This window comes from Seriola dumerili, unplaced genomic scaffold (assembly GCF_002260705.1).
Source record: "Seriola dumerili isolate Sdu_G_001 unplaced genomic scaffold, Sdu_1.0 BDQW01000091.1, whole genome shotgun sequence".
Classification (NCBI taxonomy): Eukaryota; Metazoa; Chordata; class Actinopteri; order Carangiformes; family Carangidae; genus Seriola; species Seriola dumerili.
Genome location: NW_019174346.1, coordinates 5,329,236 through 5,345,184, shown reverse-complemented (window position 1 = coordinate 5,345,184; position 15,949 = coordinate 5,329,236). Strand labels below are relative to the sequence as shown.

At 40.6% G+C, this 15,949-nt stretch overlaps 2 protein-coding genes across 5 annotated transcripts; both read left to right on the top strand.

The window, feature by feature from the left end:
* The first annotated feature begins 839 nt into the window (after nucleotides 1–839).
* acat1 (acetyl-CoA acetyltransferase 1) lies at nucleotides 840–7,222 on the top strand. Its single transcript, XM_022745865.1, has 12 exons — nucleotides 840–963; nucleotides 1,590–1,637; nucleotides 1,728–1,845; nucleotides 2,179–2,274; nucleotides 2,796–2,896; nucleotides 4,211–4,354; nucleotides 4,687–4,837; nucleotides 4,936–5,031; nucleotides 5,148–5,261; nucleotides 5,662–5,726; nucleotides 5,894–6,051; nucleotides 6,842–7,222. Exons 1-12 carry the CDS (start codon nucleotides 913–915, stop codon nucleotides 6,960–6,962), a joined length of 1,263 nt encoding a protein of 420 aa, XP_022601586.1. The 5' UTR covers nucleotides 840–912; the 3' UTR covers nucleotides 6,963–7,222.
* Nucleotides 7,223–8,564: 1,342 nt separating this feature from the next.
* Nucleotides 8,565–14,379, top strand: LOC111222351 (transmembrane protease serine 2-like). 4 transcript variants are annotated; one of them, XM_022746058.1, is made up of 14 exons: nucleotides 8,565–8,624; nucleotides 9,930–9,986; nucleotides 10,175–10,367; nucleotides 10,809–10,901; nucleotides 11,086–11,202; nucleotides 11,330–11,459; nucleotides 11,916–12,032; nucleotides 12,127–12,167; nucleotides 12,366–12,537; nucleotides 12,677–12,849; nucleotides 12,956–13,051; nucleotides 13,304–13,446; nucleotides 13,545–13,697; nucleotides 14,117–14,379. In XM_022746058.1, the coding sequence occupies exons 2-14, from the start codon at nucleotides 9,957–9,959 to the stop codon at nucleotides 14,123–14,125; spliced, it is 1,467 nt and encodes a 488-aa protein (XP_022601779.1). In that variant the 5' UTR covers nucleotides 8,565–8,624; nucleotides 9,930–9,956; the 3' UTR covers nucleotides 14,126–14,379. The 4 variants fall into 4 exon arrangements, with proteins under 4 accessions (XP_022601779.1, XP_022601780.1, XP_022601781.1 ...); XM_022746059.1 differs by having other exon boundaries at nucleotides 8,588–8,619; XM_022746060.1 differs by lacking the exon at nucleotides 8,565–8,624 and adding an exon at nucleotides 9,477–9,576 and having other exon boundaries at nucleotides 12,369–12,537.
* The last annotated feature ends 1,570 nt before the right edge of the window (nucleotides 14,380–15,949 follow it).

The window sequence follows — 15,949 nt, the reverse complement described above, 5'->3', positions numbered from 1 at the left end:
ATGCACAAGAGCTGATGAAAGACAAGGGAAGTTTATCTATAAAGCATTCAGACACAGGGCAATTGAAAGTGCTTACAGAGCCATGCAAATACATAAAAAATAAACATTTAAAAGACCAGAAAGTTCTTTTTTAGTTCACATGGGTTTACCAGGTGATAATGTGTGTAGCTGTTACCTTCAAAACCTCATTAGGAAAAGACATTTTTTCACTCTAATTTCTACTGAGCCATTCAGAGGTTACATAGTAGCCATGTGTGGAATAAAGTAAACACACAGCACAGAGCTGCAAATCTTTGTATTCTTATTACTGTGTAACTGGAAATAAGGACAAAGCAAGCAAAACATCCCAAACCAGGCCCCACTCAGGCCTCGCTCAATTTATCCTCTTGGCAGCAGGAGCAGTTTCACCCCTTTGGTTCTGGACCTGCTCATCCAGTGCTGTTACAGTTCAGCTAGTATCTTTTAACCACACTTGTAGGGGTTGTGTGTCTGTTTCTTACACATAACTGACCTGAGCAGCTACTAAACAATGTTTTTTATTAAGGTAAGTCATTACCAGTAAGCAGATTGTGTCATCAGACTAGTCTGACAGGGCACTACAAATTGTTACTACACCAGCGACCTGTCGCCTCTCGCCCAGTGTCAGCTGTGATTGGCTCCAACTAACCCCACCCGACTCCCATCCCTCCCCCTCAGCGGTATAGCCACAATGAGTGTAGCTAATGTATGGATGTGGATATGCCTGGCTCTGTTGTAAAACTACAACGACCATAATGCCTAGTCAACCTTGACGTCGGGGGGGGGGGGCACACACACCCCTCACTGTGATTGGCTGATGTATTTATCCCTCCGCTGCATGGCTGAAGGTGAAGTGGGTCCAAGTGTGAGTCAGTCCTTGTCTCTCAGTCCAAAATGCCACCCAGTGGACTTTTAACCATGCACGCTCAAATCTGTAAACGCTTGGTAAGTGTGGGTGTGTAAAAACAACCATTTTTTCTGTTTTATAGCATCGGGTGCTAGTTGTTGCAGAAGTCTGACTACATGTAAATACGAGGCCTTGGACAACTTGAAGCAGCTCAGCTAAGCTTGTGTCTGTCTGTCCTTGACCATAGTAATAATGTAACAGCCTGAAAACACCTGGTCACTGCGGCAGGTGACTAAGAGTGATTTGGTGAAGCTAAATCATGTCACTGGCTTCGTTTTTGTACACGGTGTAACAGCATTGTCTGTTTCTCAACAGCATAAGAAAGAAGCTAACAATTACAACAACAACTACTACTACTACAACAACAACAACAGCAATATAGCTAGCTAACTGAAAATATAAAAAGCTATAAAAGAGTCCTGTCACCTAGCTAAACTAGCCACCATTCCCTACTTCTGCCTGCTTTTATTATTAGCATTGCTAACAGAGCTTATTAGCTTTAGCTAACGTGGTTCAAAACTGATTCATTTGACCCAAAAATGTGTTAATGATGTCAAAGAGCTTCAGGTTGAACTATAAGCGTACCTGGAAATAATACAGTAGATATAGGCACTCTACCATGTATGGAACATGAAATATATATGTCGTTATCCTGCTGTTGTAGACTCACAAGTACCTGTCAAGAACCTACACATCTCGCCCCTCACTCAATGTAAGTACACTAACTGGAATTTAAAACTGGCATCACAGTTGCATGCTTGGATTGAACACTTAAATGCATACTTGTTACGTATGATTTCAGGATGTCGTAATTGTCAGTGCTGTCCGCACTCCAATGGGCTCCTTCAGAGGAAGCCTGGCAGCAGTACCAGCCACCAAACTGGGCTCCATTGCCATTAAAGGAGCCATAGACAAAGCAGGTATGTTCAGGTGGTTAACTTGGAAATAGAGAGAAGTGTTTTCCTCATTCATTCTGTAGTGGCTTCATGCATTTTAAATTGACTTCCTTGTATACTGGGCTCATTCTTAAACTGGGCATGATAATGTGTTGTAGGACTAGATATAGCCTCAGATAATCGTCATCTGCAAAGGTGTGCAAGCATGGCTAAGCTAATACACCAGATGAACAATTTAAAAAATATTATAAATAAGTCTTCTCATTCTCTTGGTTTCATGTAAGTGTGTGGATTGCTGCATCAGTTCACAATGGCTGTGTATATTTAGTGAGTGGACTTATTGCTTCTTGTGTTTAGGAATCGCTCCTGAAGAGGTGAAGGAGGTCTACATGGGCAATGTGCTTCAGGCAGGAGAAGGACAGGCCCCCACAAGACAAGCCTTGCTTGGTGCAGGTGTGGCCACACTGTTTAATTTTTTTAGCCACATTCATATTATGGGCATTGCACCAAAATACTGACATCCAGAAACCACATACACATATTCTGTCTCGGAGAAGGTGGACAAAACCAGGTCGTCCTGCCATCTCTATACAGCTGACAGCTTAGTGATGCAGTTTCTGTACACATGTCTAATTTGAAAGCCACAGATCATACAGGCATGTGCAAAGCTACACAATTTATCTCCAGCAGCTGGATAAGTATACCCAGCTTCTGAAGTGGAACACTTTTATGTCATTATTGATGTTAAAAGTCACAGCAAGGGTAGAAACTAATGAGAACATATGTTAGAAACATAATTGGTATGATTGTGTTTTTATCACACATAACAGATCACTGTGTAATACTATAGCACCAATGTCAAATTTACAGCTCACCTGTGCCAGTTGCACACAAACATACAGAAGCATAACTGAGGGTCGGTCAAGAGATTTTTCTTTATTTTTGCGAATGCAAATATGTCTCTGTCTCTCCAGGCTTGACACTCGGCACTCCAGCAACAACCATCAACAAAGTCTGTGCCTCTGGGATGAAGTCCATCATGATGGCAGCCCAGAGTCTAATGTGTGGACACCAGGTAGCATTGCCTTTAAATACACTCTAGCTCTGCAGCTTGATAGAAGCTTTCAGTTGCTTTCAGTTAATGCAAGGTGCATAGTTTATGAATTTGTGATTATTGTTGGGTCTGAAAAAAACAAAACAAAAGTTAGACTGAAGATTCCCTCTCATTGCATCATTTGCCATGAAGTGGGATTTAAATAATGTGTTTTTAAAAACACAAATGAGTTCCCATGTAAGATAATGAAGGACTTCATTGTGACCAAACACAAGCTTTGTTTACCATAAACTCTTAGAATATGACGGGTGACCACAGACTTTGCCTTGCTGGGTTACACCACTGCAGGAATTAGAGTGGTATTGTAAGATAAACTACTGTATGCACAGGAGACTGTGGCTGTCACTACAGATGCACATAAATACACGCATTCAGTCCCACATGTGTGCATATATGTGAGTTAATTCTGTGTCTCATTAATACAACTCAGCCATGCAGAGGCACGTGTGTGTGCGCATGTGTGACTTCCTCTTAATAAAAAATGTACAAGAATAAGGAAACAAGTGAAAAGTAGCCATAAGCATTACTCAGTTGTTGCAGCATGACTGCAGCATGTATTTGGTTTGAAATAATGTGGTTAAAACACACCATATCATTATTATACTAACTACCTGATGGAAATTCATACATACTGTACATGTAAGTTTAAAAAAAAAAAAAAAAAAAAAAAAAAAACATAAAAAAAAATAGTATTGAGTCGTACTAGGCTGTTATTGTGTCCACATTTAGATTTAATAGTTGGTTTTCTCGGTCAGAGAGTTTAGATCAAGCTTGGCCATTAAGAGTCTCACGTGCGTGGACATGTGAAGTGGCAGGACGTACACACAGATGTATGTACACGTGTCTGTGAGTTAGGAGTCACATGTTGGCACGTACATGTGTTTGCATAGCAGAGTTGTACTAATCACACATGGGACTTTTAGTAAATAATCACAAGAGTGTGTGTCTGTGTGTGTTGTCCTCCGTGTCCCCCAGATTGCATTTAAATTTATTAAAACTGCAGTTAAAAAAATTGACCACGTATCCTGCGTCATTTCATGGCGTATTATGATTAGTTGATTGATAGACGTGAATTTTGCCACATGATGTCCTTGGTTACCAAATCTCCGTCAGTGGGCGTGTCTCACATTGTCATCCAGGACCACTATGCTGGATTGACAGTCACAGATTTTACTACGTTTCTCTCACAACTGTCAATTTAGGTCTCACACAGCCCGGAATCACATAGTATAAAGTGGCCTTTAAAGTGTGACTTTGACTCTGTGTGATTTTTAGGATGTGATGGTGGCAGGCGGCATGGAGAGCATGTCCAACGTACCTTATGTGATGGCCAGAGAGACTCCAGCGTACGGAGGAGTGAGGATGGAAGACCTCATTGTTAAGGATGGACTCACTGATGTCTACAACAAGTTCCACATGGTAACCATCAACTTTATGTTGAATGTTGCCTTGCTGAAAATTTTTCAGTTTCGGAATGCTTTTGAAAATATATGAAACGGTGCCTGCCCCTGTAAGAAAACTAGACATAAAATTCCATCTTACTCCAGTAATTGAATGTACTGTATTTCTGATGATGCTGGGGCTGGACCTACAGGTGGAGTGACTGGGCCTTTTCATAAAGTAAAAATATTTGCCTTTTTGTATATCATGATATGTCCCAATCGATTGTCATGACATAAGGATGATTTATAATTTAATTAAAATTAATATTTGTCTTGTTGCCATTTCTTTTGCCTTGCTGTCTTTAACAGGGAAACTGTGCAGAGAACACAGCCAAGAACTGCAAGATCACCAGGGAGGAACAGGACGCCTACGCCATCGGCTCCTACAGCCGCAGCAAAGCAGCATATGAGTCTGGAGTTCTGGCCAAGGAGATTGTGCCAGTCAGCATTCCCCAGAGAGGTACAGCAAGTTGGCAAAAATATGTTTCTTTCGGGCCATGCAGTGACATCGGCCATTTACACAGCAAAGCATATCTGTTATTAATATGATTACTGTAGGCAAACCTGACGTGGTCGTGTCTGAGGACGAGGAGTGGAGGAGGGTCGACTTTAGCAAAGTCCCCAAACTGAAGGCGGTGTTCCAGAGAGAGAATGGTAAATGTGCAGTTGTCATTACTCTTTATTTCTATCATTCATTAAGCCACCTGGCGAGCATCAGCATACACGTTTCCTCGAAGAGCAAGGATATGTAACTTTCTGCTGCTCTTCAGGCACCGTGACGGCAGCCAATGCCAGCACACTGAACGATGGAGCTGCTGCTCTTGTTTTAATGACAGCAGATGCTGCAAAGAGACATAATGTCACTCCACTGGCAAGGATTGTCTGTAAGCTGCACACACACACACACACACACACACACACACACACACACACACACACACACACACTAGGCAATGGTTGCAGAGCTTAACTAAGGTGAACACATGGTAGGCCTTCAGGAAAATGCAGGAGTATTGGCTTCTACAGGTTAATAGAGAAGTATATTTGCTAGTTCAAAGTAATATTAGGTTAGTTGAATTTTAGAAAAAAAAAAACTACACTGTTGCACAAATCATTAACAAAGTTTCTGTTTACACTAAACTTAAATGCATGTCTGTATTAGTTGAGAAACTGGAAACTGTTACTTGTTTACTTCTTGTTACTACATCACACTTTTAAGTCTAGTTAACACAGTTGTCATGGTTTTTGTTAAGTCACAGAATATGTTAACCTTTTTCCACGTAGCTTTTGCTGATGCTGCGGTTGCACCCATTGATTTCCCCATTGCTCCTGCATATGCTGTACCAAAGGTGAGTATAAGGCCTTGCTGAGGTCAAGTATGATATAATTTTATAATGTTAAAGTTGGAGTTATTTTATTAAAAAGATAAAAATATATGCTCTGTCTGCCCTACACTCAACTTCTTCCACTGATGCAGTTTTATTGGAACATCCTAACATGAGTGAATGTGTGTCAGGTGCTGGAGGCAGCGGGGTTGAAGAAGGAGGATATCTCCATGTGGGAGATCAATGAGGCCTTCAGCGTGGTCGTCCTGGCCAACATCAAGATGTTGGACATTGACGCAGCAAAAGTCAATGTTAATGGAGGGGCTGTGTCCCTGGGACATCCAATTGGGTAAGCAGCTGAGACTGATACAGAGTGGCTGGTCTTTATTTTTGAAACAGGGATGTGACATTGGAGTGAAGAGGAAAGAACAAAAATAGCTCCACTTGGTTTTTCTTAGGAATAATTGAGCTAAGATGAGGAACAGGGTGTTTCCTGTTTTCTAAAACTATCTCCACACTTTTTCCTCTACTTCTTCCTTGATGTGGACATAGATTTGTGTTTTGATATTTTTGAGTCTGTTCCAGTAGAGTAGGAGACAAAAGGATCAACTGTAGCTGATGAAGATATTCAGAAAAAATGATACAGAAAATGTAATTTTCCTGCAGTATATTTGCAATTTAGGCTCACATAAAACTATGATATCAAACGACTACTAAACATTATGGACATCAAATCACTTATCTGCTAACTTTGACAAGTTTTTTGTGCTGTAATCAGGTCATGATCATTGACCCGGGGTGACCACAACAGGAAACCTGTGACTTATCTCAGTTTACCTTCTCCATAGAACAAGTAGTGGAGACTGGAAAAGAAAAGCAGTACTAGTGGTTTGATACATTTATGGACCGAAGGAGGACATAGGAATTTGTTTATTTATTCACTCCTTGATCATTAAAACCACTGTCTGCTACAGATGAAGTAGCCTTAATCATACTATACATAGTTCTTACACATTGTAAATGGGCGTCTCTTATCTGAAATAGCTGCTACATGCCATCTATGAAAATCAACATCACAAAGCACAAAATTAGCACTTTGTGGATTATTAATAACGCTTTATTTCTCTTTCCTTTGTCAGGATGTCTGGCGCGAGAATTGTGGGTCACATGGTGCACAACCTGAAGTCAGGTCAGTACGGGCTGGCAGGCATCTGCAACGGAGGTGGTGGAGCGTCGTCTATTCTAATCCAGAAGTTGTAGGAAACATGATGTCTCTGCACTCCTTGATAGACTGGTTGAAGTGTGTGCTGACTGCCTTTTACTATGAAGAATGCATCTGTTACAACTTTAATGCCAGTTGCCTTAATCAAACAGCGAAGTAGGACTCCACTCACATGACATCATGCCTCCAGGATTCAAAACACTCCTTTGTTTGTCAAAACGTCTTGTGCAAAAAATGGATTAATATTTAACTATGTATTGAAATGGTTGAATAAATACTGTAGTTTTTATGAACCAAACCTACTCTTGTGTTATTGATCTTTATGACTTACCATGAGGTTGAAGTCTGACCAAATTTAGAGGCAGGGTGATTTCAAGTGTTATCTTGATTATTATTATTATGTGATGTGTTCTGTTACAGTAAAAGTGGATAATAGAATTTCTGCCTGGCCCCAAAGTGCAGAAACACAGGCCTTTGCATAGTCTGGATCAAATCCAGGGATGTAGTAGCTTCCTGGTGACTCAGTGAATGACGTGTTGGTGTGGCATTCTGGTCCTGAATGTGGTCCAGGACCTTTGTAATTTTCAAGTTAGCCACTGGATGCCACCATTTTAGTTAAATGGATTAAATGCATTCCATGTTACAGTGGAAGGTAACATGTCAGGGTTAAATTTTATGGCTCTCATATTGCCTTTACACGTATCTTTTTAACTTCAGTAACAGGTAGATAAAGGATCAGTTCACCAATATTATAAAAGGCTGTATTTTTTCCATTTACCCCTCTTGGCATTAAGCCATGCAGATATTGGACACTGAGGGTTTGAGAGGTTATCTTTAAAATTTCTGCTGTATCCTTGATGCAGTAGAGGTGAATAGAATTTCAACAGTGGTATTTAAAGCAAAGAAAAATATCTATTAAACGTGTCTTATCAGAAAGAATGCAGTTTCAGATTTGAACTTATCAAACCATGGGTACGTAAAACAACTGAACAAAATATTTTTTGACAGTCACCGCCAGGGCTAAGGAAGGGTGATGAAGATATACTCCCAGTTACCACTTTATTAGCTACACCTAGCTTTGATTAATGCAGTCAAATTTAACAGACCTGAAATGAGTCCTACCTCCATGAAGGTTTTAAGGTCCAGTTTGTGTTTTGACCCCTTTCTGAGAGGTGTTGCTCATTTTGAAGGCGGTTTGTGGTGCTGTTGAATTTTATTGCATAACAGTGATGAGTGTTTCTATAATTTTGTCCACCCCACTCAACAATGTGGATAGACTGAATGACAGAAACATGTCTCTGTAATGTAATGTAGTATCTATACAATAACTCAGATATATTAAGTGATACAAAAGGTATTTAATGTTAATACAGGAGTTTCATAATTATTTGTACAAGCTAAGGCTATTCCCCATCTACTTTAAATGCAATTTGCTCATATATGTAAATATGTAAGTTAAGATTAGGGTTGTTGTCAGTCAGTAGATCATTAGGTTCCTCACAATCTCTTCCTGGATGACTCTTGTCTTTCATTCTGTCCTTTTCCTGCCAGTTAATCCAGTGAAACACCGGGTTAAATATTAACGGGCTCTGAAACTAGTTTGGCCATCAGTATTTGTTAGCCCACTTGCCCATTTGTTACTGATCAAAGACAGCTAGGTGACACTGCTCTTTCGAAGGATGGGCAATAGCATGGGTAATGTAAGAACCAATTCTATTACGTCTTTTCACTTGATTTAAATCTTTGTTTTTCCCACTAAATCTCTGTCTGAATGCTGGCTCCAGGTCAAACAAGCAGTTACCACTTGCCACTTGTTGACTCCTCTCGCTCCTCCTCTCAGTCACACTGTGTCAACCTTGGTTACCGGAAAACATTAAGCTGAACTTCTTTTGGACTTGAATTTACCATTCTTAAGAAGCTGCCACTCCCGAATAGATTTTTTTTATGGTTCTTAGGCATAACTTTTAGTTAGGAAGAGCAGATTTTGTTACAGCAAGCAGAAACTAGTGCATGCTTGTCCTTGATTGTCTACAGTTTGAGTCTGCGAGGTTTCAAGTAAAATGAGAATTTAAAACATTGCACATGTCTAGATGTTGGTTGCTCAGGCATGTAGCCAAGAAATATTTTCAAAAGCACAAATTGCTCTTTTAAATCAATATAGTAGAGCTGACGACTGCTAGAGAATATCACTGCTATGCAAAGTTATACCATAAACCTACAGAATAAGATGCACAGGGCAATAATGCATGTAAATCACAATATACATACAGTATATCACACTGCTGAACTGAGTTTCTAAACTAGGTTTTCCTAATGTGATCAAATAACAAGTCAATGGACGGCCACTGCTGGATGGACACCTGTGCTCATTGTTTTCACTTCATTCACGTTATCCTAAATCCTGGCTGTGACCACATGATAATGAGAATCAGTGCTTTCCTCCATCAATACCTGCTCTTTGCCCATGTCATTTTGAAGTGTTAGATAAATGGAGTGGTATACAACAGGCTGGCTTGTGCACACAGAGGGAAAAGGTGTGGTCATGGCTGTTGATTATATGGAGGAGCGGAGAGAGCATGTGACAGAGAGGGAAACAGGGAGTGGAAGAAAAGAGAGAATCAGAGCGCTGAAGGAATTTGTGGGAATTTCAAGGTCGGTAGAAATCTAGAGAAAGATGTGGATGAATGTGTTTGTGAATTCTTAGTAAGCGAGCTGACTCAGGTCAGGTGTGAGCTTTTGTATTTGTAGTATTTTAGTTGTTAAAAAACTGGAGATTCTTGGTGTTTGGGGGGATGAGAGTATTTGTGATATGTATTCAGGTGCTTAGGTAGTTTTTATGCGAGCCAGCATTTTAATGGACAATTTGTTCAATCAATTTTCTTTTTTGTTTTATGAATACTGCTCTAACAAAAGCTATAGTTTGGCTACATGGTGCATCATATACTTTACTTTTAAATTTATGAGCAGTACTTCATTCTTCTTTAATACTGCATGAACTTTTCCAGGTGTGAGAGTCTCCCACATCAGGCAGTATGACCAGTTTCAGTATGAGTAATAATCAGGTAAGATCAGTTTCATTGTCAAAGGCAGCCTTTCTAAATGTCTTCGTACATATTGTTCTCAAAAGTTTCTCTTTTCTTTATATAATCTCTCTAAAATCAATGATTTTTTCTGAATAAAGCAAGATCACATATTTATCTCCTTCTCTGTCATTGTTACACCAGCTTAACTTCTTTCTCTTTACTTGTAGGCAAATGGTCCCACCTATGACAACATTGGATTCCGGCATGATGAAGGAATACCCCGTCCATACAACCCACAGCAGGGGATATACCCCTCCCACCCACAACAGACCCCTAACTACATTCCCACAACCCCCAGAACCATCAACACCCACCACACTGTAACGCCTGGAACATCACATAATACAGGACAAATGACAGGTACGGTAATTCTTAGTGTTTTTTCATTTCCCATATTTCAGCATAAAAGGAGGATAAACTGATTAACAATGCTAGTTTTTAAAAAAGCAAGGCCCTCCCCAGCTTCATTAAAAATTCTAATGCACCCCTCCCTAATATGTCAAAATAATACAACAGTGTTGAACTGGTCCAACTCGCAGTTTTGAAACAGAAAAATATTTATGGAAAATTCTTGGACAATCAAGAAGGAATTAAAACAGCACAAAATGAGTGTTAGTGTTTGGTCATGTGAAGCTTAACTGACATAATGTAGGAAGTGAATTCACTAATTTAGACTGCAGTGCAGTATCTTCTAAACCTGCCATTTGCATGCCTGACTCTATGTAAATCTTGAAGGGTGTGCAGTCGCTGGTATGTAAAACTCAGCCATCTCAATTACTTAATTTTAATCTTGCCTTACAGGGATAAAGAAATGTCATTGGAAATATGTCCTGTCGGCATCTCTGTGTGTGGTTCTTATCCTGGCAGTGGCCTGCATCTTGCTCTGGTACTTCTGTAAGTTCAGCTGAAGATCTTTGTATCTGCCTAAAGTGGTTTTTGTCATCCTCGGAATTTTGTGTGAAATTCCTGTGTGCTCTATACTGTGTGTGTGTGTGTGTGTGTGTGTGTGTGTGTGTGTGTGTGTGTGTGTGTGTGTGTGCGTGTGTGCGTGCGTGCGTGCGTGCGTGCATGTTTGCAGTATACTACGAGTGTTTATTGGGGAAGTCATGCCAACAGGGTGGGAAGTGTCTGGCATCCTGGCAGTGGTGTGATGGTGTCATGGACTGTTCAGGTGGAGAGGATGAATCTCACTGCTGTAAGTTGTGTTCAGAATCAACACCCAGATCTTCCACACATACGTCCTGTATTGGCGTTTATGGTTTTTTTTAGATTTACTTCAATCAACAGCAGGTGAATGAACCGCTGTTCTCTCCGCCTCACAGTTCGCCTTCACGGGACCAGCTTCATGCTGGAGAGTTACTCACCGGACAGCCAGACGTGGATGCCCGTGTGCGCTGAGAACTGGGACAACAACTATGGCAGAGCTGTGTGTGAGCAGATTGGCTACAGGAGGTGCTGATTGTCTTCTCCACCACTGTTCACATTGTCCCACTTCTGCAGACTCTGTTCTAACCGCTGTATAAGAATTAACCTATGAGTGTTTGAGAGCACAAGCTTATACATTTTTTTCCTCACAGTGAATTCTTGTCAGAAAGGAAAAACTTCTGAAACAATACTTAGACTGTCACATGGTGCTAAAGTTCCAGAGGCACAAATGGCCTGATTACTTGCTTAAAATTGTACAATTGATTAATCAAACAAAGATAAAGAGAAAAATGATTATGTTTCACATCGTGCAGACTTACACACAGTTTCTTCGGGGGGGAAATACATCATATCATGTAAAGCTGGATGACATGACCGGCTAACATCCAAACTTTATTTAAAGGTCCATTTTAAAAAGCTGGGAATAGTGTGTTTGCCTTACCTCACTGATCACATGACATCAACCTTGTGTCCGTCCCACAGCCAGGATTATGTGACCTACAGGCAAATCAGTGCAGGTTCTTTGGCCTCTCAAGGATACATGAAACTGAAGCCTGGGGGTATTCATACGTCACGTGTACAGTCACAGCTCACTTACAGGTATATGATGATACCTGATGATATATGATATACATAAATACTGAATACTTTGTTTTGCTTGTTTAAATATCATTTTTTGTCCTTTCCTTTGCAGCCAACGTTGCTCAGCCAGAGCTGTCACACTTCAGTGTATTGGTAAGTTCAACTTCAACTGGGACATAACTGCAATGCTGAAATATGTACGAAATCATGTGATATGTGCAAAGACGGTGGATAGTATAGATTTAGCCAGACAGTGGGACTTCCTGTTTATAAGTGACCAAATATCATCAAGTTTTTTTTTTCTTTGTCCCAATAAAATATGAGTTATAGTAAACTCTTTTCTGTCATCAGTAGAATGTGGAAAGAGTTCAGAAGCCCCCAGAACTCGTATCGTAGGTGGTGCAGAGGCTGTAAATGGAGCCTGGCCGTGGCAGGTCAGTCTCCAGATTCATGGTCAACACATTTGTGGAGGCTCCATCATCAGCCCTTACTGGATCCTATCTGCTGCACACTGCTTCCAAGAGTGAGCTTCTACTCTTTACACCATTTATGATCTTCATGCCATTTGCCTTGTTTTACATTTGATTTTTAATGTAATTTTTGACAGATATTCAGGAGGAGAATCTATTGTCTGTTTCACATCTTTCTGTTTGTCATGACAGTTACTCCAGGCCTGATATATGGACAGTATACTCTGGCGACGTGAGCTTGATCAAAATGAGCTCTGACGTTGGCAAAACTGTTAACAAAATCATTAACCATGCCAAATATGACACAAAAACTAATGACAATGACATTGCTCTGCTAAAGCTTGACACACCTCTGACATTTACAAGTAAGTTGCCAGTAAAATTCATATTTCATCACAAGAAATGATGATGTGACCTGTCACTTTGTATTGATAATGAGAACACTTGAGCTCATGGTTGTTCGTCCCTCAGGCACAGTGAAGCCAGTGTGTCTCCCCAACGTTGGCGTGAACCTCTCTGCCGAACGTCAAGCCTGGATCACAGGATGGGGGGCCTTGCGCTCATCTGGTGAGCCCAACACTACGTGAATGTGTCCAACTTTCCATGTGAAGTGAAATGGAGGATGTGTACCATGTTGACTGAGAACCCAACAAACAAATCTGTTTCTGAACACTTAGTTTTCTTTCTTTTCTGTAAATTATTTGTTCAAGTGTTTCAGGGGTCACCTGTCTTTTAAGGTTTAAAGCACAAGTAAGTGAACAGTACTTTTTAACGCTTGGCTGAGCTAACTGCGGGTGTACAATTATTAATTTTTCTCAGGACCAGCCCCTGACAGACTAAATCAGGCCCAGGTGACCATTTACAACAGAGTGACCTGTAACAGTCCTCTGGTGTTAGACGGACAGGTCACTCAGACTATGATCTGTGCAGGCAAACTGCAGGGAGGAGTCGACACATGTCAGGTTAGTCTGAGTTTCTTTTCTCTGTCACACACACACACACACACACACACACACACACACTTACAAACACACACACACATTTCTTTTGTATGCCGCAGGGTGACAGTGGAGGGCCCCTGGTGGTCGAGGAGGGAGGTGTATGGTGGCTCGCAGGGGACACTAGCTGGGGGATTGGATGTGCTTGGAGGAACAAGCCAGGAGTCTACGGCAACATAACCTACTTTACTGACTGGATATATAGACAAATGCAGGTACAGAGATGTATGCCCCTAATAAATGTTTATTATAGATATTGTAGGTCTTCTGTTGTCAGATGCGTGAATTTAGGGGATCTTTGTCTGTGGGCAGCATGCAGCATAACTAACAGCAGTGACTCTCCATTTATTGCATTTTTATGGCAATGTGTTTGCAAACAGCAGTTAGAAGCAGAGTGACACTATAGTCCTTGTGCTCACTAGCGGTCAAAGTCTTATGTTTTCTTATCTTTCAGCTCTGTTTTGGTAAATGCGGGTTATGGTTTAGGGAAATTTAGGTCACAGCATGTGACGTTACTTGAATCTAATGTGCATGAGTGACATGTAGTGGTTTTAGGTTTAATTATTCCAGTCGGCCTACTGAGAAGTGAAATATCATCACACCAGACTTCTAACATTGTTTTTTATCCTAACAGAATGAGTGATGGAAACGTCAACCAACATGAAGACAAACCTCTTGCAGTAATCAGTTACTTTATCACACACTTTGCACTTTGAATCTGAAGCTCCGAACAGGAAGATTTAAAAAAACAAAAAAACAAAATGAGGACTGTACAAATAAAACTGACCGATCGATCATTTCATTATTTTTCAATACTTGTTATTACTACAGATTGGATGTTTGTATTTAAACATAATCAAGCTATTTTGTTGTAATAAAACAAATTTTGCACAAAGAGCTGCGTTTCAGTTTGTTAGGCGTGTGACAAATGGTCAGGTAACTGGCTAATGGAGCAAAGCCTGGCAGCCAGCACAGACAGTTAGTTTGACTCTTACTGCGGAACTAATGGCACACTCTACTCAACACTACTGTAACACACATTCAAAGACCTATTTGCAAGAAGGTTAAAACCCACCTTAATTCCTGCATCCACCTGTTGGCTCCCACCTCAGTACAGTAGCTACAGTATGCTTGGAGGGGATCCGGAAGGTCAGGGCCTGGACATATTATATACACTCACCAAACACTTTATTAGAAAACCTGTGCACTGGCTTTTTTAATGCAATTAACCAATCAGCCTATTATGTAACCGCAGTACAATGCATACAAACATACAGATACAGGTCGGGAGCTTCAGTTAATGTTCACATCAAACATCAGCGTGGGGGAAAAAATGTGAGTTTGACCGTGGCATGATTGTTGGATCCAGACAGGCCAGTTTGAGTATATCTGAAATTGAAACTTTCAGAATACTCAAAAACCAAAAAAGCATCCAGTGAGCAGCAGCTCTGTGCATGGAAACATGAGAATGAGAGAGGTCTGAGGAGAATGACCAGACTGATTGGAGCAGACAAAAGGGCAATGGTAACTCAGATAACCACTCTTTACAACTGTGGTCACCTTACTCTAAGTGGAATATAGTGTTCCTCACACTCTGTGTATGCTCCTGTGCATGCGTGTGCATGTGCTCATACTCATGTCATGTGTTTTTCTCAGCTGGGCACAGTGGAGTGGAGGGCTATACGGACTATAACTTTAACTTTAAAGTAGAACTTTTTTTTCTTGTGGCATGAATGGGATAAAGACGGTGGTGAGGCTTGACGTCACATGACTTCTGCCCAATCTGATATGTTAACAAGTGGGTGTATGGATAAGAAATGTGATTGTGTTTGTACCAGAACCTCCTAGATAATTTGCATGTTTTCTGAAAATTCAGTGTCAGTGTGAAGGTTTCAGGTTTCAGGTTCCAGGTTCCAGGTTGACATCTTCCTGCCTACTACAAGCCACTGCATCATTTTGTGTGAATTTATCTCAATTTATCTGCAAATAAAGATATTGATATAATTATTGCTCTTTACTCATTCTCAATCATTACACATTCAATTACTTAATAACTCTACTGCTACAGTGTAATTTTATAGGATACTGAAAAAACATTCAGAATTCTGGGACAATAAGGAGAGAATAGAATGATGGTGTGTGGATAAAAACACGCTCAATAGGTTTGACAACCAAACACACTCCTCTGCCTCAAAACACTGTCAACTGAAAATACCCCGTCTCTTTGCTCTGCTCAGTATAACAGTGCCATCCTATTGCAGCCGTCACCACCTCAAACATTACCTCAACACAACAGCTGTGGTCTGACACCCTGCAAACTTGATTTATAAAATTCCTATTAACCTCGATCAATTTCGATTTAAGTCTTGTGTGTTGTGACAGACATAATTTGGGGTGAATGAAGGCCTCACTGACTGCACTCCATTCTGAAGTGCCTCAACCTTGCCTGTAGGACCAGTTCAAGTGG